The sequence below is a fragment of the Sinocyclocheilus grahami genome, unplaced genomic scaffold, assembly GCF_001515645.1.
Source record: "Sinocyclocheilus grahami isolate Dianchi unplaced genomic scaffold, SAMN03320097.WGS_v1.1 scaffold1.1, whole genome shotgun sequence".
NCBI classification, from domain to species: domain Eukaryota; kingdom Metazoa; phylum Chordata; class Actinopteri; order Cypriniformes; family Cyprinidae; genus Sinocyclocheilus; species Sinocyclocheilus grahami.
This window is the reverse complement of record NW_015505180.1, coordinates 3,157,045-3,182,676: the sequence shown is the minus strand read 5'-3', so window position 1 is coordinate 3,182,676 and position 25,632 is coordinate 3,157,045. Positions and strand designations below refer to the sequence as shown.

Genomic DNA, 25,632 nt, shown 5'->3' with positions numbered 1-25,632 from the left:
ACATATATAGCCAAATAATCAGGTGAGCAGGATAATAATGAAAATTGTATTGACTTTTATTAAATATAATAAGTAATATACTGATAATTATAAAATAATAATAATATTCTACTTTCTAAAATATATATTACATTAAATAATATGTATACGTACCATTTGTTCAATATATTACCTAATTCACAATATATTATTTATCATATTTATTATATTTAATCATATTCAAAATTATTTTTAAAACAAAGCTAATACAAACTACTTCACACCTCTCTATGAAGCTTTTAATCATTATCTGCTCTTGCACAGCCAGCCAAAGTAAAACTGTTCTACCAGTTGGGTGCAACAGCAAAAGGCTGTTTATTTAAGCCAGTTCATCATTTTAGTGAAATCTGGAACTTAGCCTTTCATAAACAGCATGATCCAGACATCCAGAGTGTACTGCAAATCCAAAGGAAGCCAATGCTGCACGCCAGTTAACCTGCATGTTTGGATTATGCAGTTAGTGTGAATTCCATCCATGTGCAGAGCTGGTTGTCAAGTTGTGTGTTTGTTAACACATGTGTGCTCATGTATACACACGCCAACTGTCAGTAAACGAGAGAGTGCAGCGGCATGTGGTAAAGCATGGCTGCTCTGTTGAAAGTCTGTGTGTGCCAGGACCCCCTGCCCCAGACCCCCACTGGGGGTGCGAGAGCGAGGTGGGGCCTGCTGTCCATTGCCTCCAAGCTCGTCCTGCCGCAATGGTATGATCAAGGCCGCGCCACATGAGGCCGCCAATTTAGTCGCAAACAGACTCACTGAATGTCTTCTTCTGTCTTCCTTTAACTTATAGGCTTTTAAATTTCTTTTATCGGAGGTTGTGTGCTTGCGTAGATGTGTGCCCGTGTGCGTGTGTTGGGCTCGTCCAATTATTTTCAAATCCTATCTCGCCTAAGCGTCTGTTCGATGCCTTCTGTGAGAGGGTGGCACTCATAAAGACATAGAGAGAACGAGAGAGCGGAGATCAATCATTTGCTGATACCCTTCTTCACGGCTACGTCCCACTGGCTGTCAGGGTGAAGTTTAAGCACAGCAGCTCTGCCCAAAAACTGCTCTTGAAAAACTGCATCATTTTGCTGCACACCTCCCACCGGCTGTTAAACACAGTGCTCTAATAAACAAGATATCTGACCTCTGCGGCAGAGGGAGACGAAGAGAGATAAAAAGAGAGACAGAAGCTTCATGAATGATGCATGTGATTGGCTCAGAGCGTTAATTATTCGGCTACAGCAACAGCAACAGCGGTGACATCTGCATGGGGAGAGCCAAGCTCTATCTGCTGGCGACCTTTGACCTCACTGTGTCAGCGCTACGACTTGCCGGCTAAGCCTTCAGGACAGGACTTGAGAGGAGGGAGAAAACAGAAAAACGAGTAGGTGTCTTCGGTTAAAGCCATTCCAGAAATTAAAGTGTGTCTGTGTGCATCCACACACATTATGCTAATAGATGGAAAGCAGACCTTTACGGTTTGCGCTAAAGGTACTTTAAAAAAAATCCTATAAATCCTAAAAAGGCTATAAATGCTCAAAGCTCCATGTCTGTTTCTGTGATATGAGAGAGCTGAATCTTCTGAGAGCTATAGGAAGATGGATTTGGAAGAGGAAGAGGGTCGTTTCGACAACAATTTTCAAGAGTTTTGTGTTTTGTCTGTCTAGACCATGTGGGTATAAGGTGATAAAAGGTTTTGTTTTAAGGCAGAAGGGCAATGGTCAGAGGACAGCTCTTGAGATAAAACTCCACCTGTGGCTAAAGTACCTTCAGCGGCCATATTTTCTAGTTATGCGAGTATAGCTCCTATTTACATGAAGAAAGAATAGTGAGCAGTGCAGTTTTTCCCATTTAGTTCTCTACAAATAGTCTGTCTCTTTCTCCTTATACCATCCCTGCTGGGTCTTCCTGCTCCTGCTGATACTATTGACAGTTTTGACCCATGATTTTTGGTTTATTTAATATTAGAGCCGGAAAGAGAGGAGTGATGTTAGAGTTTGAATCTGACCATTGCCAGGTTGCCATCCACATAATTTTGTGTGCATTTTGGGATGTAAAAAATAAATTTTTATTCAGCAATCAGGGTACATTTATTCAGTAAGTATGCTGAATAAATGTACATAGATTGAAGTCATGTGAACAAATAATTTGTTTAGAAAAGCAAATAACATCTCATAACTTCTCAAATTCATTCTGAAATGCCGGAGCAAAAGCCTGTTATCAAAATTACCTTCAAGACAAGTCTGACATGTTGTCGTTCCAGACATAAGGCATCTACCACCAATCGCTAACAAAAGTGTTTTATCTGCTCACTCTAAACTGCAAGTAATGCATTCTCTTTAGTAAAAAAGCCTTAGTGGCTTTTACTTTTTATTTTGCGCCAATTTATGAGAAATGGAATGGAAATGTTGCATTATCTGTGAACTGTTGCTATATTCAGTTTTTAATTAACAGCATTCACATACACTAACATAGCTTCTCTAATATTTAATCTGAATGTACTGAAGATCTCACATCCATCCAAGCACCATCTTTAGCATATAAAAGTCTGAACACTAACTCTAGTGTTAGGAAAAAAAGCTCAGACAGACACACACAAGGGAGAACATAGAGAAACAAAGCTGTCCTGAGAAAACGAGGAAGCAGATAAATTTGAGGAGGATTACGTGTTATGAAAAAATCCTAGATGGGCAATGAGACACAAACCCTCAATGTCTTCATGACCAATCAAAGCCCATCGATTTCTACCCAAACAGCAGGTCCAAGACTGAAGAACGTATCCTAGTGCCAAATCAAATTTAGATTACATTAAGATTCAATACCATGACGCTAAAGAGCAGGATTACCACATGCATCTTATCGCAGAGGTCCGAGTGTTTGTTTTAGCAGAGACTGGAGGGATGGAGATCGAGCAATGCAATGGATTAAACTCACTGAGACAAGGACAAGGTCTCACTGTCTGTCTGACAAACCGCCGGACATTTTTGTGGAATACTTCTAGCCACCCACATCAGGGTGGTCACAGGTGCATGAAGGATGTCTCTTCCTGACCACAGTGGGCCTGCGTTTTAAAAAGACAAGGGCAAAAGAGCTCTTTCTCTCTCACTGTCTAGGAACTCTCTTCACTCGATCCACTTCAAAGCTCAGTCTCTGGTGGTGAGACGCTGTTTAATCTCCCCCACATTACACTGGCAAACGTGTATTAGTCTGCCAGACAAGACAGGAGAAAATGACTTGTTCATACCTGACTGGCTCCATAATATAAAATCCAATTTAGGGGGGGGTTACAGAGATAAGGGTTTCCGTCGGCGACGGTCCCATCAGCTCAGCAAACACTAAATAATGAACAATGCTGAAGCTGTCCCACCATGATAAAACACTCCATTACGGCTTCTGCACAGAACTAATGGTAATTACAGAACAGTCCTCCACCGGTCTCTTATTGAATTTTTATCTGCTCTGGACGCGAGTCGCTTTGAAGCAGTCTTAACCCAAAAAAACTGAAATAACAATAGTTTTAAAATAGCTTATTTACAGATTTTAGTGAAAGAAGTATAGGAAATTCTGAAGGTATTGTGTGAAGTTTCACCGATGTGGTCGTGGTGAGTGACGTCAGAAATCCAGCGCTGAAGTTTCATTGAAGTTTGGAAACTGTAAGTCGCTGTAACAATTTATGTAAAAACACAGTTCTTCTTTTGAACTAATTAACTATATTCTATCACTTATGATGAACCGGCAAAATACAGCTGGGCACACAATGAGGTCCAAAAGTTGGGAGACACTGGGATTAAAAAAAAAAAAAACTTGTGACTTAAAATGAATGAGAAATATTGTTTCAATTTCATATTGGATTCAATTAATTAAAATTAAAAAATAAACAATTTTAAAATATAATTCAATATAACTTTTTAAATAATAATAAATAAATAAAAATGAATACATTTGTAACTGGAAACACATTCAGCTCAAGGATTAAAGAAAAACTTTAATTAATTAATTAAAAATTTATTAAAAAAATATTATTATTAAATCTTATTATTACTATTAAAAAGTGCACATACCAAATACCAGATACTCAAAATCAAGTTAATTTTTCAATTCAACTTATCACTTATCAAATAGTTTTATGATAATATATTTGTAAAGAAAAAAATAGCAAACTTTTTGACTCAAAATACATTGTGACACGCACTTTTACAGCTGAACAAACCTTCAGCCAAACACAAACACACACACTCACTCACTGTAGCTAAGGGGTAGGTTGCTGAAGAAGCCCCTGAGGCGGGTGGCGAGCCACTCCATGCTCTCCTGCAGGTTAGCGAGAGCCTTCAGATCACTGACGTCCCTCAGAATCTCATTCTGAGGAATCAGTTTATCACCCAGATTCCCCGTCAACACCTCAGACTCCTTGGCAAATGCTGCCCTGTGAGAGACAGGAGGAGAAAAAATGAACATTTCCAGCTTTAAAAAAAAAATCCTTTAAATGAAACTTTAAAGTTGTAAAAAAAAAAAAAGGGAAAGTGGAAACTGACAGTACTTGGAAATATTTTTTGCAATTATTATTTTTTATCACACATTCGTCTTTAAGAGAGTTTGTGTGTGTGGGTGTTTGTGTGTTTTGATATTGTTATTTATTATATGTTTTTATTATTGTTGTTTTATGATCCTCTAACATATTTCCCCCCTTTCTTCCACTCATCCACTTAAACTGAAAATAAATAGGTTGAAATATATATCCCAATATCCCATAATGTATTCCCAATTATTAGTAATTTATTTTTTGCGCTTCTATACTTAAGTATGTCCCCTTTAACTAGCACATACACTGCACATTTTGCTTTTTTATTATTAATTATGTGATCCTCATTCACATAATTATTTAGAGATGTGAAAGAGAATATCCCAGCTGGAGGGTGTAATGACAATATCTTGGTGTTCTGCTGGCGCAGCCTCAACACTAGGTGTGATACCCACACCAGTGTAAATGTGCATTTTCTTTACTCTCCTTCTCATAACCATAGCAGCAGCTGATGCTAAGCTTCACAGGCACATTCAGATGAACGATGCTCAAGCAAATCTATAAAGTCAGTATTTTCTTTGACCTCCTCCTCTACAGGTCTGTCATGAATGTGGGAGAAAAAAATCCACGCGGCTCATTTCTGAGCACTGTGAAATTCCTTAAGATAAAATGCAGCGTCTATTGAACGGAAGACTTTTTAACAAGCTTTTATCACTCTGTATAGGATTGCCATACATGTGGTGTAATCCCTCTTTAGCTGATGAAACTGTCAGGGTCATTTATATGATAAAAGCCTCCCGCTCTCCGTCTGCGCTTAGCTTCAACAGGTCGGCTAGATTGGATATTTCCTGTCCCACATAACCAGTTCATTTATTTATTGTACAATTGCAGGCCATGGCACATCCAAACCGACGGGAGAACATTTTGAGGGCAATTTTGATAAAAAGAAAGCCCCTCTCCCTCTCGTCCAATCACAGTTTTCCTCATACTTGTGTCTTCTTTAATTCAAGTGTGCACTTGAGAGGAAAAGGGAGAAAGGGAGGGAGAGAGAGCAAGTGAACTGAAAACAGAATTGCGTGTGTGTTTGGGAAGCTGGAATGTTCCGGCAGATAGTGTGGTTGCCTGCAGTTGAATTTGTTCTTGTTCAAAGATGTCTGCTGAGGCTATAAGGGCCAGAATGAATCCTCTGTAACACAGCACACAAGCAGACTACCAAAATGCTTTGTCAGTGTCTAACAGCTAAAAATAACCTTCATTTTCGACGGAGGCAGAAAACCCAAATGCAATTTCTGACGTTGAAAACGGATTGAGTACATAAGCGTGTTTATTGATCTCTTTACAGGACGTAGAGGCCTGTGGATCTGTGTTACACAGCACACATCCCCCAGCGTCTCTGACTGTGCGTTAACTTGCCTGGAATGGATGTGAGCTGATAAATCTAAATTTTCACTTTTCCATCCTATCTCGCACTCTGAGTTGTTGAACATAGTGTCCCAGTTTAAGATCGACCACTTGCTCTCTTGACGTTTTACCAAGTACGCTACTAAAGTAAGTGTTGGACGAAGTTGCACCAAATATTATTTCTGTTATCAACAATTCCTTACAGACAAGTTCAGTTCCATCCTGTTTTAAACATGCAGTGGTTCATCCGCTGCTAAAGAAAGCAAATCTGGATCCTGCTTATTTTAACAACTATAGACCTATTTAGAAATTGCCATTCTTATCAAAAGTATTGGAGAAAGCTGTTTTAAACCTTACTTAATTGAAAATGATATATTGGATCCTTTTCAGTCTGGTTTTAGATCTAAGCATAGCACTGAATCGGCCTTGTTAAGAGTGGTAAACGACTTATTATTTGTGGATTCTGGAAATTGTGCAGTTTTGGTACTGTTGGATTTAAGTGCGGAGTTCGATACAGTAGATCACTGCATTCTTTTAAACAGGTTAAAAACTGAGGTTGGTATTTGTGATTCGGCCTTAGATTGGTTTGAATCATATTTTACTGCGAGGAGTTTCTCTGTGGAGATAGGTCAGTTTCATTCATCACCTGCCTCTGTTACTGGTGGGGTGCCGCAGGGCTCCATCTTGAGCCCGATTTTGTTTGCTTTATATATGCTCCCTCTTCGTTACATTTTTGAGTCTCACAAGGTCCCATATCATATTTATGCGGATGATACCCAGTTGTATGTCAATAAACCTGGGTCAAAGTCCTTATCCGACTTGCTTCCTTGTGTAAACGACATCAAAAGCTGGTTGGGAGATCATTTTCTTCAGTTGAAAACAAGACTGAAGTCATTCTATTTGGCTCCCCCCATTTGGTTAACGGCATGTAAACCTCTAGTTTAGGACCCTTGCAAGCAAATATCCGTACTCATGTAAAGAATATGGGTGTTGTTTTTTATTCAGAGTTAAATTCGATAAGCAAATAAACTCTGTTGTTAGAGCTAGTTTTTTCCATCTTAGGGGTTTACGTAAACTGAAATCTCTTTTATCTTTTAGTGATCTAGAGACAGTTATTCATGCCTTTATTTCAACAAGGCTTGATTATTGTAATGCTTTATATGCTGGTGTCAACCAGTTTTCCCTTTCTCGTTTGCAACTGGTTCAAAATGCTGCAGCCCGCTTCTTAATGGGGAAGAAAAAGAGGGAGCATATCACCCCTATTTTAGCACATTTACATTGGCTACCAGTTAAATTTAGAATTGAGTACAAGATTTTAACTTTTGTGTTTAAAGCCTTGCATGGTCTGGCTCCAGTCTACATCTCAGACCTTATTTGTCCATACTCACCCCGGAGATCTCTTAGATCATCCTCTGATAATCTATTAATCGTCCCATTGTCTCGTTTGAAATCTATAGGTGATAGAGCCTTTTCTGTATTAGCCCCTAAGCTGTGGAATTCGTTACCTCAATCTGTTAGGTTATCATCTTCTTTATCTGCATTTAAATCATCATTAAAAACTTATCTATTTTCGCAGGCCTATTTATAATTGTTGGTTATGTTGGTCTTAGTGAGTTAAATTCTTATTCCTGATTTTTATTTGGTTTTATGGGTTAAGCTGTTGATTTAAATTTTAAACTCTGTATTTGTATCATTGTATTGTGTTACTGTGAAGCACCTTGGTCAGCATTAATGCTGTTTAAAGGTGCTATATAAATAAAGATGACCTTGACCTGATAGGAGTTGTGTGAGTGTGTTTGTATATATTGTGTGATCTGTGATGAATCTGTGTGGTGATCTCACATTGGGGACAGTGTGTATTTGTAGTATGTATGTGTATATTAGCGTGTGCTCTCACCGTGTGAAATCCTCTTCTTCTTCCCTCTTCTGTCGGAGCTGTCTGGGTTGGGTCATGCTGGCCCAGTTGGGCAGAGACTGCAGCAGGCGGCTGATGTCTTCATCTTTAGCCCAAGATGCACTGATGGTCAGCTTCTCCTCGCACTGTACAATACCCCTACAATACACACACACCGTACAATAGTCTCAAAACCACTTCAGGATTAAAAGAAACTGATTACACATTGAGAAGATATAAAATCGTGAGCAACATATTTTTATATATAGATAAAAAAAAAATTCATATCTTACATGAAAATATAATATAATATATTTGCTCAGCTCCACCGATTAATGTGACCCGAAAACATGTGCTAAACACTGCCCTGACATGTTATATCATCTTTCTCAGATCATAAGTTAATGTGCACTGCAATAGCTAAAAATACTATTAAATATATTTTCTCACATTTAAATGTTCATTATCTAATGATTCACTAAGTACTATAAAATGATGTTGTTAATGACTTGTAAATGGAAGTTATCATAAAGTGTGATGAAACACTGTGTAAAAAGCTAAAATAAGAACAAAGTCTATGATTGGCTCAGGGATTGGACAAGCTCCATTTCACTTCACGTCTCAAAAAGTGCCAAAATATGAAAATGAACCGTAAGTTCAGATAAATGTCTTCAGTATTGCATAAGCGGATGTGCACTGGATGACAGTTGAACAAGGTTCCACAGAAGAGTTTGGATGAGAGGCAGACGAGAGCACAGATGAATGAACTGTTATTGTCTGCGATGTGTAGATTGATTGAACAGATCATGTAGAACGTAATGCAGAGCGTTTCCCTCATCTTATGGATGAGAAAGAGGGAGAGAACAAAAGAAAGATGGAGAAGGAGACAAAGAGAGAGACAGATTGGTAGCATGTGATTATTGTGCAAAGGAAACGGCTGCCTCTGCACTTTCTACCCATGATTGAGCTCAGTTCAGACCCCTGCTGACTTACACATATGTGAGCGGACACAGACAGACACACGCACACACACACTTCACTTAAACACATGAGCCGACCAATCATCCGATGTTTCTAATACCAAGGTTTTCGAAAATCCATGGACTCCCCGGGGATCTGTGAAGGTACTGCAGGGAGTAGACAGAATTTTCTTCATTTTAAAGACATTTCTAACTATTTTAATGAACATTAATTAATGATTTGAGGCATTATGTAATTTATAAATGTTAGTTAATGTTCTTAATAAAATGAATTAGCATTAGAGAGAAATGCTCCATCTGTCAGACTAATTCAAACTAATCTTTCTGCACTATTCATTAAAAGAAACGGCTAATAAGAGTCATTCATTCATGAATCTGTCTACACTGGCCATGCTGTGTGTTTTTGATTCACTAATCAGAAATGCCTCATAAGAGTCATTTGTTCAGGAACCAGACAACACTGGTCGAGCTATATGTTTTTGATTCACCGAGAACCACTTCATAAAAGTCATTCGTTCAAGAATGAGATTACACTGGTCATGCTGTATGTTTTTGATTCACTTCATAAGAGTCATTTGGTCGCACATCGGTCTACACTGGTCACGATGTATGTCCTTTTTGCATGCAGCCCACCTGGACAATTCGACAATAAGACATGTATTGCTATTATACTGCAGTACATGTACTTTTTATTGAATCACATTAAATACAGACAGCACACTCACATTCACACAGTTAAAAAAATAATTTAGTGTGTCACAGTATTATTACCTGTATGCAGCATTGCAGATCTCTTTGTACTCTTTGAGCTTGTCACAAACCATCTCCAGGAACTGGTTGGAGTACGCACTGAGGTCCTGCATCAGACTCATTAAATCCTGAATGGACTTCTCCACAACCACAGTGCTCTGAAAACACAAACAAACACACATTCAATATGATACACTCTGAAGTCAGGGCATCACCTCTATTCGTTTCTATGAATCAGATGATTGCTTTAGAGACTGTGAATGTCGCTGTTGTTAAGGTGCGGGGGAGGTTCTGGTCTGAGGTCAGGGTTGAGTTTAAGAATGACCAGTCCAGACGTCCTCTATAAAAGACCGTGATAGACTACAAAATGCTGCAGTCTACCTGCTCAATTGCTTGCTTTTGAGCAAATACGTCAAAATAGCCCGAAAAACAAACACAATCAAAACCCTCCATTCACCTGTCAGAGCCAGACAACCCTTTTGTCGTAGATGAAGCACAATGATACAGAAACATATGACCATGGATATTATTTAAATATGTGTCAATGACATACCTACACTCATCCACATCCTTCAAGCACTTCCTTTTCCTCAACCCTTCCTACCATTTAACAGTTTCGCTTTGCCATCAAAGCTAATGACGAAATTAGCAGAATAAGTTTCCCCTTGAACAGAACAGGAGCCCGGGCACAAAAAAGGGCCACGTTTTAAACACTGTGAAGGGCCAAAACAAAAGAGCCGTGAGTGTTAGCATAGCTACCAACATTTGGTTGGTAACATCAAAGTTTCTAACACCAGCAGTGACTGACTGAAAGTGACAGCGAACGTTAGCACCACATTGGCAACGGTGCTGCCTAGTGCACCGAATCATAACTTCCTTGTGGCATTGGCACAAACGTTCTGTTTAATTGGACTCAGCACTAACTCAATCCAACCACATTGTGACCCATCCTGCCCAGCAGGGGGCAGCGGCGAGTGCCCAGAGTATTTTGTTCTTATTAGCGCATTGCTGCACATTTGACGTACAATCTGCTAATACACATATCAATGCCTGCTGTTTGTGCCCCCTGCCTGAGCCCCGGGGGTGGAGAGCGAGGTAATGATCCGTGGCACTGCCCTGGCCCGTTGAGCTCTCTAGCAGTCAACTGCACCAGGGAACTGAGGGGGGTGGGGGAGAAACGACTCAGCAGGGGAACACTAGCCTTCAAAGCTGTGCCCCTGGTCACACTGGAACAAGTCCATCAATGCCATAGGGTGTCCGATTATGTGTGTGTGAACGAGTGTCTGGAAAAAATTGGCATGGTTACTGGGAAATGAGCATAGAACATACATATCAGAATTTTTCAGCATTTTGATGGTAATCGACTATATATAATCAGGTGTGACCCCCTTTTGCAGCAATAACTGCAAGTAACGTGTCTTGTAACTGCTGATCAGTCCTGCACAACATCTTGTAGGAATTTTAGCCCATTCCTCAGTACAGAACCACTTCAACTCTGTGATGTTGGTGGGTTTCCTCCTATGAACTGCTTGCTTCAGGTCCTTCCACAAAATTTCAATTGGATTAAGGTCCGGAATTTGACTCAGTCATTCCAAAACATTAACTTTGTCCTCCTTTAACCATTCTTTGGTAGAATGACTTGTGTGCTTGGGGTCGTTGTCTTGCTGCATGACCCACTTTCTCTTGAGATTCAGTTCTCGGACAGATGTCCTGACATTTTCCTTCAGAATTTGCTGGTATAATTCAGAATTCATTGTTCCATCAATGATGGCAAGCCATCCTGGACCAGATACAGCAAAACAGGCCCAAACCATGACACTACCACCACCATGTTTCACAGATGGAATAAGGTTCTTATGCTGGAATGCAGTGTTTTCTTTCTCCAAACATAACGTTGAAATGTTCTATTTTGGTCTCATCCATCCACAAAACATTTCTCCAGTATTTCTCTGGCTTGTCCACATGATAGACAATTCTAAAGGGTTCACAAACTTTTTCACAAACTTTCAAGCAGCACTGTGTATGTGTATGTGTATATGTATGTATATATATATATATATATATATATATATATATATATATACAAATAACTTCTGATTTATATATATATATATATATATATATATATATATATGTATATATATATATATATATATATATATATATATATATTCAAATAACTTAAAAATATATATATACTTTTTCCACATTTGTAATGCCATTTTATATATACAGTGTGTGTGTGTGTGTATAACATCATATTTTTTATATTTTATATAGTATATTTCCAAAGTTTTCATAATTTAATGGTATTTGATAAATATTTTGGATGAATGGATGGATGGACGGACAGACAGACATATAGATAAAATATACATGTAAAGTACACCTTTGAAATGTATAGTAGGAGGAATTATATTTAATAATTGTATTTATATTCACCAATATATACACAATTTTACCTATATATATTTTTTTACTTAAATCATTTGCAATGCATAAAATGCAACACAGAGACTTATGAGTAATGATGACCCAAACGATTCGTGAATCAGACAGTTCAAAAAAACATATTTGTGAAAACTAATCAAAACTACTACAGATAGACAGATAGACTACAGCCCAAGACTACTACCATATTAATGAGGTTTGAATGAGTAAATATGTCTTCTCAAACACGCAAGTCATAGTCGGTCATGACACAAGGAGTGATCGTGACATTGTTGTGGACTTTAGGAAAGTCTATAGCCAAATGAAAAAGTGGATTAAAATCATAGTCATTGTTTATGATGTTAGTTAATTTTATATTAGCAACATGATCTATAATATTGAATAGATCATACATTTCTGATATACTGTCCGGCCCAAATAAAAGCTACAGAGAGTGACCAGAGAAATATCATACTGAAAGTTGCAATATTTGGTCTCCCTCTCCCCATCTAATTTGTGAAGCTCAATATTTCCCAGTAAACAAAGTCTCTAAGCTCCATTATTCAAGTAACAAATGCCCCAGCGCTCTGCGGCACATGTCTAATTCTCCTCATTTAACACACTCATTCGTCTTAGCCCCAGAAATCATTAAAAAGTAATCAAGCTCCAGAGAGAGAGAGCGAGAGAGATAGAAAAAGAGAGTTGAAGGATGGATAGAATCCTCACAAGTGAAACAGATAGACAGACGGCAAGAGCTTTAGAGAAAAATCAAACCAGCAGAGGTTCTCTTGTTTCATCGCAAGCAAAATCCTTCCTTTCTACTTAAATGTCCCACTGTGCCATGGGAGGTTTAAGATCTGTTGCCGAAAATTTCTGTGTCTCCTGACCCATTCTTACTCCGCTCACACTACAGAGGACCGTTGAATTCTTATTGGAGTACGTCCAGCCACGCCAGCCTTGATTACAGTCCTGCTTCTTTGTACGGAGGTGTTTAAAATGAGCAGAGCTGCTGGAGGGAGTATTTGCTAATGGCAGAAGGTTTAATGCAGTATAAATAAAGAGAGTCATACTAATGAATGCTCAGCGTGCAGTGGGACTCGACTGGTGAGCGTCAATAAGAGGGAAACACAACACGCAGTGAGGCGGAGAGAGAACTTAACGCACATGCCTAGAGACACTCAGAGGCCTGAGTGTGTATACACACAAATTGCACAACACATCCACACTCTCTCTAACGGAATGCGAAGTAGAACCGTGAGAGTTGCAGCAGAAATGACAGAGCTCTTCGTAATGGCTGCCAAAATATATATTAAAAAGTATATAAAAAACATAAAAAAAAAAAACAATAATTATATATCTATATAAAATCCATTGCTTTTCCATTTAAAATTTTTTATTAATTTCCATCAATTCTCTAGGCCTGGAAATCACAATGTAAACGTTTCCGGGTTTTCCATGAATGTGAGAACACCGAATCCTATTCAGAATGGATGACAAGCTGGTGGACAGACGTTGAGATGAGGCTGTATGTGTTTAGAGGAGGTTCACGGGCCATGGGTTTTCTCCATTAATTCAGTTCTGACCCCATAGCACAGAGTTCAAAGCATTTAACCTGAACGTTCCGGCACTTCAATTACACCACAACACACACAAACACATACGCACACACACCTACCCACACCAATCCATACCAGCAACCCATACATTTCTACATGGTGTGAATACACACAAACATGATATTTGCATCATTCATAGTAAATTAATGTGGTAGAGCAATTTCACAAGCCTCTCCAGGGTAAAGGAGTGTAATGCATGAAAAGGGCAGCGATGCGACAGTTCATTCATCACTGTCAGTGTGACCATACACCACTGAGACCCACAGACATGCACACGTGCCAACATGACCCTGCCACTCAACCGCAACAAGACCACAACGCAACTGTGGGGACAGATGCAGATGCAGGATTTTGCTTCTGCGTGTGTGTGTGTGTGTGTGTGTGTGTGTGTGTAATGCCTTGTTTAAAGGGTTAGTTTACACAAAAAGAAAATCCTGTCATTATTTATTAAATCACATGTCATTTCAAACTTATATGCCTTTCTTTCCTCATTGGAGAACCAAAGGCAGAATTATGGGGGTAGAATTGTTGCATTATTCCAAATAAATAGATTATGATCCACAAATAAATGTAAAGAGATTTACAAAAAAAAAAAACTTTGACAAATAAATAGAATGAAATCCACAAATAAATCTCAGAGTTTCACTTAATTCAATTCACAAATAAATAAAATGAGATTTGCAAATAAAAAACATTCACAAATATATTTTTGTCACAAACACAACTTTGCCTGCCATTCATTTGTGAATCGCGTCCTTAACATTTGTAGATCGCTGCACGCATTTGTTGATCGCTCGCTGTGCATTTGTAGAAGCAAAACGTGATTGGTTATAGCGAGAATGTGCTACGATTGGTCAGCGAAGTGTGGCTGTTATCTGATTGGCTTGAGTAGACGGTGGGTGGAGTTCATACATTTGTGGATTGGTGTGCGTCTTGACGAATAGCGCAGCGATCCACAAATGCACAGCGAGCGATCCACAAATGCGTGCAGCGATCTACAAATGCACAGGACGCGATTAACAAATAAATGCCAGGCAAAGTTGTGCTTGTAGAATAAAAAGGTATGTGTGAATATATTTTTTATTTGCAAGTCTCATTTTTTTATTTGTGAATTTAATTAATGTTTGTGAAACTCTGATATTTATTTGTGGATCTCATTCTATTTATTTGTCAATATGTTAATTATTTTGTAAATCTCTTTACATTTACTTGTGGATCATAATCTATTTATCTGGAATAATGCAACAATTCTACCCCCATAAAGAATGTTTACGTTGCTTTTTTCTATACAATGAAAGTGAAATCTGACTTGGACTATGAGGTTCCAAAAAGCATTATAAAAGTGGCCCATATGACTTGTGCACTACATATTCCAAGTATTTTGAAGTCAAACAATAGCTTTAGATATTTAAAAATTCACATATTTTAATATGTGAGCTATAGAAGAACGAAATAATAAGGGGAAGAAACTGTATTTATCACATTTTATTTTATTTATCATTTTTAATATTTATATTTAACATTATTATTTTCATTTATTTTTATTTTTATTTATTAGTATCATTAAATAATTTATTAGTTTTTTTTTTAAAGAGGAAAAAGTATTTTTTTAAGTCATCACTTTTAATTTTTATTAACAATTTTATTTAATTTACATTCCCGGTTTACCATTTTGCTAAAAATCTGTTATACAAGAACAGCATGCAGTTGAATAAGTGATGAAATGTTTATTTGTGTGTGAACTATACTTTCAAGCCTCTGTTATGGCTCTCAGCATTCTGCGTCTGACATTGTTTGAGTCTGATGGGATGAAGTGAAGGCCAAACACACAAGCGCAAACCACAAACATGCATTACATGTGTAACAACTAAATGTAAGCCTGTCATTTCTTCTAAAGCGAGGTGTGTGAGTGACAAGCTCGACCAGCGAAGCAAACCGAGTGGCATAATAGCAGCAGGACTGCACTTCCTGCCGTAAATCCGACGGCAAAGGATTAAGCCTGTTTTATTAGAAATTATTTAAATAAAGGTACACCGGCTCTCCATCTCTGGAGGAGAACTGATTACTGAACAAATTAATGTAAATCCACATTCAACACAGCTGAGGACCAATCTAAGGGCATAAACAATGTGTGCGTATGGGCGTGTGCATGTATATTGACTTAATTTGAAGCTTCTAATCAAATCAAGGATGAATTTGTGCCAAAATACCATAGATTTTGATAGAACGCACAACTTTAGGCAAGAAAAACTAAGTTATTGTGTATCCACCTCTAACTTTGTACCTCCAAACTTCGCTTAACTCACTCTTTCTTTCTTTTCCAGAGCTCTTCAAAGTCTTACTTCAGCATAATAATACAGGACCACACATAAATCTATAATAAATGTAGCAGCTCTGAGATTCTTTATGTTTATTTCTCAATCACGCACATAGGCTCACATACACCCCCTAAAATAGAGCCATATGGGGCTAATGGTGCAGCGAGGGGAACAAACAGAAGGCAATGATATACACATTATCATTATGGAACGGATGTTTCTGTACACATATGCACGCACACTCCCTGCAGAAAAAACCCAAATGCGCTGGAAATATATTAAAATGACTTAAAAGAGCAGTTCTCTTCAAATTCAGCTCAAGTTAGGCTAAAATCCGGAACTTGGCCTGCTTTAATCCACCAGGACTGACAGCATATTTGGCCACTTTTCGCTTGTTTTAGCTCCACGGGCAGAGATTAGCTTCAGTTCTTCCGTGCTACCCCCCCTGTACATTTAAACTAAAATAAAACCACAGTCCGAATTCAGGCTGCAGTTGGTGATAATCGTTGTCAGTCTCTTCCACACTCCTAGTTTAGGTAGGGGTTTAGCCCAAGGTTTGGCCGGTGTTAGTGAGGGAAGATTACTGGAGAGAGGAGGGATTGTTTTTTGGCCCACAGGTGGTGAAACACACTCAGCAGGCCACTCTGGTGCAGTCAAAGCCCAAAAGACTAACGCTGGCCTGAGGAAAAAACCCAAGTCAGAACAGAGGAATTTCTGAGGTAACGACAGAAAAGACATAAAGGACATAAGAAAGAAAGCTAACTGCATCATGGTCAGCTGAATCTTGATAAATTCCATCAGTTGAATTGAAAGGACTGCAGTCTTTTGATGTAATAACATGAATTTGCCACATAAATCTAGTTACAGTGGGGAAAAAAAGTATTTAGTCAGCCACCAATTGTGCAAGTTCTCCCACTTAAAAAGATGAGAGAGGCCTGTAATTTTCATCAAAGGTATACCTCAACTATGAGAGACAAAATGAGAGAAAAAAAATCCAGAAAATCACATTGTAGGATTTTTAAAGAATTTATTTGCAAATTATGGTGGAAAATAAGTATTTGGTCAATAACAAAATTTCATCTCAATACTTTGTTATATACCCTTTGTTGGCAATGACAGAGGTCAAACGTTATTTTTTTTTCTCATTTTGTCTCTCATAGTTGAGGTATACCTATGATGAAAATTACAGGACTCTCTCATCTTTTTAAGTGGGAGAACTTGCACAATTGGTGGCTGACTAAATACTTTGTTTCCCCACTGTATATGCATGTGACCTGTGGGGAAAAAAAAGTTTGTGAGGAAAAAAGACAAAAAGTAATTTTTTGTTTGTGAGAGTCCTTCTGTATCTGTTTTAAAAGCTTTCCCTATCCCATTTCATCCGCTCATTAGCCCAGCAGGGTAATTAGCAAGATGCCGCAGTCCTCGTTAAGGAGAAATCATAATCGTAAACAAATGGCTGTGAGCTTTTGGTGCCTTCCCCTCTGTAATGAACTGCCACTGTTCTCAAAATGAAAGCAATGCTAAAACGTACACACATGAACACACAACTTGGAGAGACTTGAGATGACAGGTCTCAATTTAAAGAGTAAGTGGGCCCATAACGGCTCTCATCCGAGTTATAACAGAGCGCTAAACTCATCACACTCAGCACAAGTGCATTCTTGCTCTCATATATTTGCAAAGAGAGCTTCTTCATGAGGTTAATTGACCAGATCATGGATTCAGAGAGCAGGAAGACATTGAAATAACTCAGTAGTACATGCACAATTGCACATGAATACACTCAGGAACAAACAAAAGCGTGCAGCTAAACAAAAAAGACAATATCTTTAAGGCAGCTTCTTTAAGGCAGTACTAAAATAACAATAATAATGAAGTATAAAATCTAATATAATTTAACATTTAAATTTTTTTTAAATGATTCTGTAAGGAGCAAGCAAGCAAATACTAGGTGAGAGGAGAGACAGCACTCATTCCCTTAGCTGATGAACTAAGCTGATGAGCACATTCTGTGTTCTCCGTGGCAATAAAAGTGTTGCACTTCCTGTGCCGCCAGAAAGCAGCCCTGAGAGAGATGGACAGCTGGCAGCTGGTCACCATGGTGCCCCGCTGTGTGTTATATAAGCTGCACTTAACTGCTGATTCCAGGTCAGCCAGGATCAAACACAATTTCAGCTCCAATTATGATGTAGGGTGATAGGGGGTAGGTGGCCTTTATCGGCACTCTCGGCAGATTGAAGGAGAAGAGACGGGAAGAGAAAAAAATAACCTTCCCCCTCTGTGAAATTCAGATGAGAAAACAATCAGACCGGGCTTTTGTACACTTGACCGGTAGGCAAACGCTGTTTAACAGTCTAATAAATGGATCGACTAATGAAAGAGAAGGAGAGTGTGAAGAAGTGAAGGAGAAAAAGAAGGCTGTATTATCTTTATATTTGTGTGTGTGTACTTATATTATCATACTTTTTCTAAAAAAAAAACAAGAAGTTTCTTAAAACAAGATACCTGTAGAAGAGGTCTTTGAACTCCCAGGTTTTTCATGGTGTCAGCGCTGGCCAGGATCTTGAGCGGGTCGGACACTTTGGCCACAGCCTCAATCTCCTTATTGGTCTCGGTGCGGACCTGGCTGAGGAACAGGTCGTTGATGTAGTAGGTGAGGAAGGTGCGTAGCTGACACTGCTTGGCCTGAGCTGGACCCATACGGGACTCGATCTCCTGAATGAACCTGATGGCACGCAGAAGACAAAGCATTTTCATTAAATTACAGAAACGAGACATGTCTATGCAAGATATGACTAAGTTTGTATATGTCAGTGCTGAGGCTCAGTGGTTAGAACATTGTGCAGTGGTGTTGATGTGGAAAATTTGGGTTTGAATCCAACCTGTATTGTGTCCCAATCACTCTCTGGCGTCTCTACACTATTGATTCATTTTGCATTTAATTTCAAAATGAAATAAAAATGTTCTTATTACAAATTATATTATTAGTATATACTGTGGCAATTTGTATTTATATGTTAAAATAATTTAATATAATTTTAGACTTTTGTCAGATTTTTTTTTTATGTCAACATCTTGATTTTCTGTTTAAGGTTAAAATGAAATTTTGAATCCCAGATTTCCAGTGTGGCCTCAGACTTGGAAAACACACTCATAAGCACCATTTCTGGCTTTTATGTACTGCGCATACACCATGTGTGTCAGTGAGGGAATAAGGCAGGTGTTGAGCAGGGATGGGCTGTTGCGTACGAAGAGACAGAGGCTCATAGATCAGCAGGAAAGCTGATTTATCACTACAAGACTACAGCTGCACAAACCCCCGACTCTAAACACCTCCCCTCAGCACTGCACAGCCAATTAGTCAACCCAGCAGAGGAGAGCCCATCCACACATGTGCACGTGAATGTGTGTTTGTGTGTGTGAGAGAGACATTAACTGGAAGCATGGCTCAGCCCTCAGTAAGCAACAACTGTACCGTGGCATTTAGTAAAACGCTGCCATTACAAACCTAAAAACCAAAATAAACTAATAAGTAGGGCTGCCCCCTAATAATCGACTAATCGTTAGTCGACCAGAAGAGGCTTAGTCGACCAAAATTTTATTAGACGCTTAGTCGCATAAAAAATAAATAAAAATAAATCCACAGGCGAAGTCACGCAGTTCGTGACGGACAGATCGTTAACAGCTAACGTTCTCTAATATGCATTATTTTACATTTAATTTCCTTTTTTATGTCATATCACAGTATTAAGTATGCACAATATATCAATGCAATATTGGTTATCGGCTGATATTAATCATTTTTAATTTATCTTTATTGGATATTAATATTGGATATGATAATTTCTCAGTTTTTTACATTTAGATTAACTTTGCCATCATCTAACACTCACTTAAAGTTAATATTTAAAAACATGAATAATTTTATAACACCAAATATTCATTTTTAATATGGTATATTATATTAATGGCTAAATACACTTAGAATTTTAAAAGATTTATTTTAGTTTTAAAGATTAATTTTTTTATTATTTAGAGAAAAAAGTATAACAGAATAGAAACAATAGTCATTTATTGTTATAGGTCATAGTATGAAAATAATTATATATAGCCAGAACTTTAAAAATGGTGCATCCCTAATCAGTACAACAATTAATCAGCACCAATGACCATTTAGTCAAGCTTAAAATTTTAAAATGAGGCACTATAAACTTCCAGAAAGAAAACTGTATACTGTAATTGAAGTGTCCCAGTTTAAATTTGATCTGTGTATCATATAATTCTGCAGCCGGGACTGTATATAATATATGGCAAGGCTTCTCAGGACCCTCTTGAATAATTTGGCATGGCTTCAAACTACAGACAAAGATAATAGCTTAATCTCCACTTCATTATGTCACCAATATAAATGTCCTCTATAAGAATTATTCACACCAGATGGTGTCTCTTACTTTCGCTCTCACTCGTCTAATAGACACACAGCAACACGCGCACACAGTGAAACACAAACACATATCATGGGCGCAGCCTTCATGTGATCATCTCGCTGTTAATATTTCATTCCATAAGTCTGTCTGATCACTGGTCTTATATGGTAAATGGAAGGTGACAGCTGCCATAAAGGCTCGTTGGCTCTCTCAGTTAATTATGTTTCGCTTCGTCCAAAGTCAGAGGAGAAAAATGCAGGGACATCGTGAGCGTGACCACATTGACCGTCATGACAGAAGTGTGTGTTAGAGGAAGACCCACAGAACAGCCTGGAAAAAAGCCAATGAGCTGCATGAAAAAACAAGAAAGGTTGACTGTTGCCAATAGATATTAAATATACTGTCCGGTTTTTATTTTTTGTCACATTTGCAATCTTAGTTGTTGTTGAGCCCTACTTAAGTGCTAATCAAAGAAATCGCAGACAAACTTAAAATTGTTCATGCTACTGGGCAAGAAGAAATAAAACACTCTCTGTGTTTGATCTGTGCACGATGCATTAGGCAGGTGTGGAGAAGTTAGACGCTTCTCTCTGCAATTGTATATGATGTGTGAACAGCATGTGAGTGTGTAACCAGGCTTGACTGTACTCTTTTGTAAAATAATGAAAGCAAACAGGATACGCTTTCTGCGGTCTCGGTCTGTGAACTTGAGCGCGAAACTCCTAGATCTTTGCCTTACAGACATTAAAATATATATAGAGTGAAATGTCTATTTTCAAATGAACCAATTCAAATGGAAAACAAATATTGTCAGATTATGTAATCCATATGAAACAAGGTGCATTACTACGGTGGAGATGATGAGTAAGTGTCGCCGAGTTCATCTCTTAAACTGAGAACAGAGAAAGCACTAATCATTGCTCACTTTTTCAAACATGAGCATTAAAAATAATAAACTAAATTTTCAATGGATATGATAAACTGCAGATGATAGACCATCTATAGATCAGATAAGCCATTCATTTCATTCAAGTTCTGATTCTATATGGATGAGGGATTTCTGGATTCGATTTCACCTTCGGGTGTATATGAAAAACACTCTCTGTGTTTGATCTGTGCACGCTGCATTAGGCAGGTGTGGAGAAGTTGGACGCTTCTCTCTGCAATTGTATATGATGTGTGAACAGCATGTGAGTGTGTAACCAGGCTTGACTGTACTAAGAGATGTTTGAAAACTGAGTCAAGAGGAAGAGGATGGAAAAAGAGAACGAGGACGGTTCAAAACTCGATTCTGTCCTCCCATCGTTACCTGGGCTCACCAGATGCCCTGCTGAGAATAGTCACACTGTTCACTATGACAACAGTAGAAGAATCCATAAATGCCACATTCTCATTGCTCACTTTTTCAAACATGAGCATTAAAAATAATAAACTAAATTTTCACTGGATATGATAAACTGCAGATGATAGACCATCTATAGATCAGATAAGCCATTCATTTCCAATGGAGAGTCACACAGGACTGCGTGAAGTTCTGATTCTATATGGATGAGGGATTTCTGGATTTGATTTCACCTTCGGGTGTATATGAATGCATTAAAATCATCTGAATGGATGTGATGTATTACAACTAAAAGTATGAGTGTGAAATGAAAATTATAATTTTTTTTAATTCAAACACATGCAACTTCAGTATCCATTAAAACATTTTAAATCTTTTTATTTTCTCACTATGTTTCGTTAAAGAAACACTGATCCATGTGGGTTCTAGATAATTTATCATTTTATTTCACCTTGGTTAAAAAACAAACAAAAAAACATCAGTGTTAAGTGATATCACAATGAAGTTAAGCACAATATATCGGTACTGTATTGGTTAATGGCCAATATTAGAGATTTTTAATTTAACGTATTAGCTGATTTTGGATATTTAATTCTGTATGCTCACTTCTCTAATATGCATTATTTTACATTTAATTTCCTTTTTTATGTCATATCACAGTATTAAGTATGCACAATATATCAATGCAATATTGGTTATCGGCCGATATTAATCATTTTTAATTTATCTTTATTGGATATTAATATTGGATATGATAATTTCTCAGTTTTTTACATTTAGATTAACTTTGCCATCATCTAACACTCACTTAAAGTTAATATTTAAAAACATGAATAATTTTATAACACCAAATATTCATTTTTAATACGGTATATTATATTAATGGCTAAATACACTTAGAATTTTAAATGATTTATTTTAGTTTTAAATAATTATTTTTTTATTATTTAGAGAAAAAAGTATAAAAGAATAGAAACAATAGTCATTTATTGTTATAGGTCATAGTATGAAAATAATGATATATAGTCAGAACTTTAAAAATGGTGCATCCCTAATCAGTACAACAATTAATCAGCACCGATGACCATTTAGTCAAGCTTAAAATTTTAAAATGAGCCACTATAAACTTCCAGAAAGAAAACTGTATAGTGTAATTGAAGTGTCCCAGTTTAAATTTGTTCTGTGTATCATATAATTCTGCAGCCGGGACTGTATATAATATATGGCAAGGCTTCTCAGGACCCTCTTGAATAATTTGGCATGGCTTCGAACTACAGACAAAGATAATAGCTTAATCTCCACTTCATTATGTCACCAATATAAATGTCCTCTATAAGAATTATTCACACCAGATGGTGTCTCTTACTTTCACTCTCACTCGTCTAATAGACACACAGCAACACGTGCACACAGTGAAACACAAACACGTATCATGGGCGCAGCCTTCATGTGATCATCTCGCTGTTAATATTTCATTCCATAAGTCTGTCTGATCACTGGTCTTATGAGGTAAATGGAAGGTGACAGCTGCCATAAAGGCTCGTTGGCTCTCTCAGTTAATTATGTTTCGCTTCGTCCAAAGTCAGAGGAGAAAAATGCATCAGGGACATCGTGAGCGTGACCACGCACAAACTGTTTTTGCTTTTATACTGCATTCTATGTCTAGACCGTCTAAACAGATTTTAGGCTTTGTCATTCCTTCAGGGAACAGTCCTTTTTAAAGTTTAAAATCTTTTCCTTTGTGAGGTTAAAATCTGTTAATTTAGTCTACATAATAGAATCCCTTTTTTTCAATATATGTATGTATACTGAAACACATTTCTTATGCTCACAAAAGCTATATTTATTTGGTCAAAAATAAATATTACAGTAAAACAGTTTACTGTTTAGTACAGTTTATAACTGTGATGCAAAGCAGAATCTTCAGTGTCACATGATCCTTCAGAAATCATTCTAATATGCTGATTTGGTGCTTAAGAAACATTTATCATTATTATGAGTGTTGAAATTTTTTTTTAATATTTTTGTGGATACCATGATTTATTTTTTTTTGATGAATAGAAAGTTCAAAAGAAAAGTATTTGTTTTAAGTAGAAATCTTTTGTAACATTATAATTGTCTTTACTGTGACTTTTGAGCAATTTAATGAATCCATGCTCAAGTATTAACTAATAAATATAAACAATTGGTGGCTGACTAAATACTTTTTTTCCCCACTGTATTTACTGACCCAGACTTTTGAACGGTCGTGCATATTCTGCTAGCAATTCAAGCTTGAAGTAACACTTACAGTAAATGCAAAGCAGAATTCATGAATTCAGAAAATCGTTATTGCATTTAAAGCTAGTCGGAGTGCAACAGAACAGAACAAAATACAGGGGTCTTGAAATGCATTTGGTTGTAAAATTGTTGAACTTGAAAAACGGTCCATCTAGTGTACAAATAAATAAATAAATAAATAAAACAAATGAATAAAATGAATAAATAAAAAACACTGACATCTGAAATCTATTGCTGTGGACTGCATGCCATTATTAGGTCTATATTCAATTATATGGACATAAAACAAACAATATATTGACATAAGCCACTTTTAATCCATATTTATCAGATACAATAATTTAATGTTTTCAAATGATCATAATTTGGTGTTTTTTTTTTCTCAGTAAACATTTTTAGCAAATATGTGCGTTTAATTAACTGGTATAGCATGCAATTCATTTAAGAAAACTTTTTAATTAAATGACAGTCCTCATATTTTGATTTCACATCTGCCCCTCCAGCATGTTTCTTATGATTAGATGTATTTTCATATCACAACCAGAAGTGAAAAAAAATGTGTAAATCTAAGCAACAGACAGAAGATCAATAAAAATGACGTTTCTATATTTTATGGGCACTTTTACCTTGTCATAATATAACAAGTAGAGGATATTCACCATAGTGACAATGAGAAGCCACCTTTCAATGATCGTAAAAATACTGCAGTGTGGGATGATTTTATGGAATTTATAGACCATAATTTATTTATTTCAACATAATATTGCTTCAAAAGCAGGTTTTTAATAGCTGATGCCTCATCTCAATTACAAAGCCAATAATGTATTAGTCAAAAAAAGAGAAAGTTTAATTCTGTAGGTCTCACATGGTTAAATATATGTGACCCTGGACCACAAAACCAGTCATAAAGGTACATTTTTCGAAATTGAGATTTATACATCATCTGAAAGCTGAATGAATAAGCTTCCCATTGATGTATGGTTTGTTATGATAGGACAATATTTGGTATTTTGTCCAAATGAAGCTCTTAGCAATGCATATTACTAATAAAAAAAAATTGTTTTAATATATTTACTGTAGGACATTTACAAAATATCTTCATGGAACATGATCTTTACTTAGATCTTTACATGATCTTTTACTCATTATATCCTAATGATTTTTGGCATAAAAGAAAAATCTATAATTTTGACCCATACAATGTATTTTTGGCTATTGCTACGAATATACCCCAGCGACTTAAGGTTTTGTGGTCCAGGGTCACACATGTGAAGACATTTATAAATGAGCATGAAGAGCAAACCACTGGTATACTCAAATGAACCACTAGATGGCAGTATGTCAGTTCTCTGTGTACATACCTGTGAGTCAGTTCTTCCGCCACCTTAATGAAGGGAAACTGTCTTTAGAAAGCATTAAGATTGCATTTATTGGGTTACTATTTAAACTGACTTCGCCGTGCGATGTATTTAGCTTTCATTGCGTTCCTACAAAGACAGCGGTGAGGTAAATGAATATGGCCAACCCACACATACACCCACTTGCTCTGAGACCTCATGCTGTCTGCTGCAGATCTTACTCACATGTGCACACACACGCTGTCTCACCAAAGGTAGAGCAATGGGTGTAGGACAGAAATGCCTTATTGGAA

The 25,632-nt window shown here is 37.2% G+C and overlaps 1 protein-coding gene across 1 annotated transcript in view; it reads right to left on the bottom strand.

Moving 5' to 3' along the window:
• Positions 1-25,632, bottom strand: part of LOC107585070 (exocyst complex component 4-like) — a 103,980-nt gene that overhangs the window by 13,964 nt on the left and 64,384 nt on the right. Inside the window, exons 11-14 of the mRNA XM_016271962.1 lie at positions 18,438-18,657; positions 9,590-9,726; positions 7,842-7,997; positions 4,269-4,447 (exon numbers count right to left, since the gene is read on the bottom strand). Of these exons, the coding sequence (XP_016127448.1) occupies positions 4,269-4,447; positions 7,842-7,997; positions 9,590-9,726; positions 18,438-18,657 (692 nt within the window). The remainder of the gene's footprint in view (positions 1-4,268; positions 4,448-7,841; positions 7,998-9,589; positions 9,727-18,437; positions 18,658-25,632) is intronic.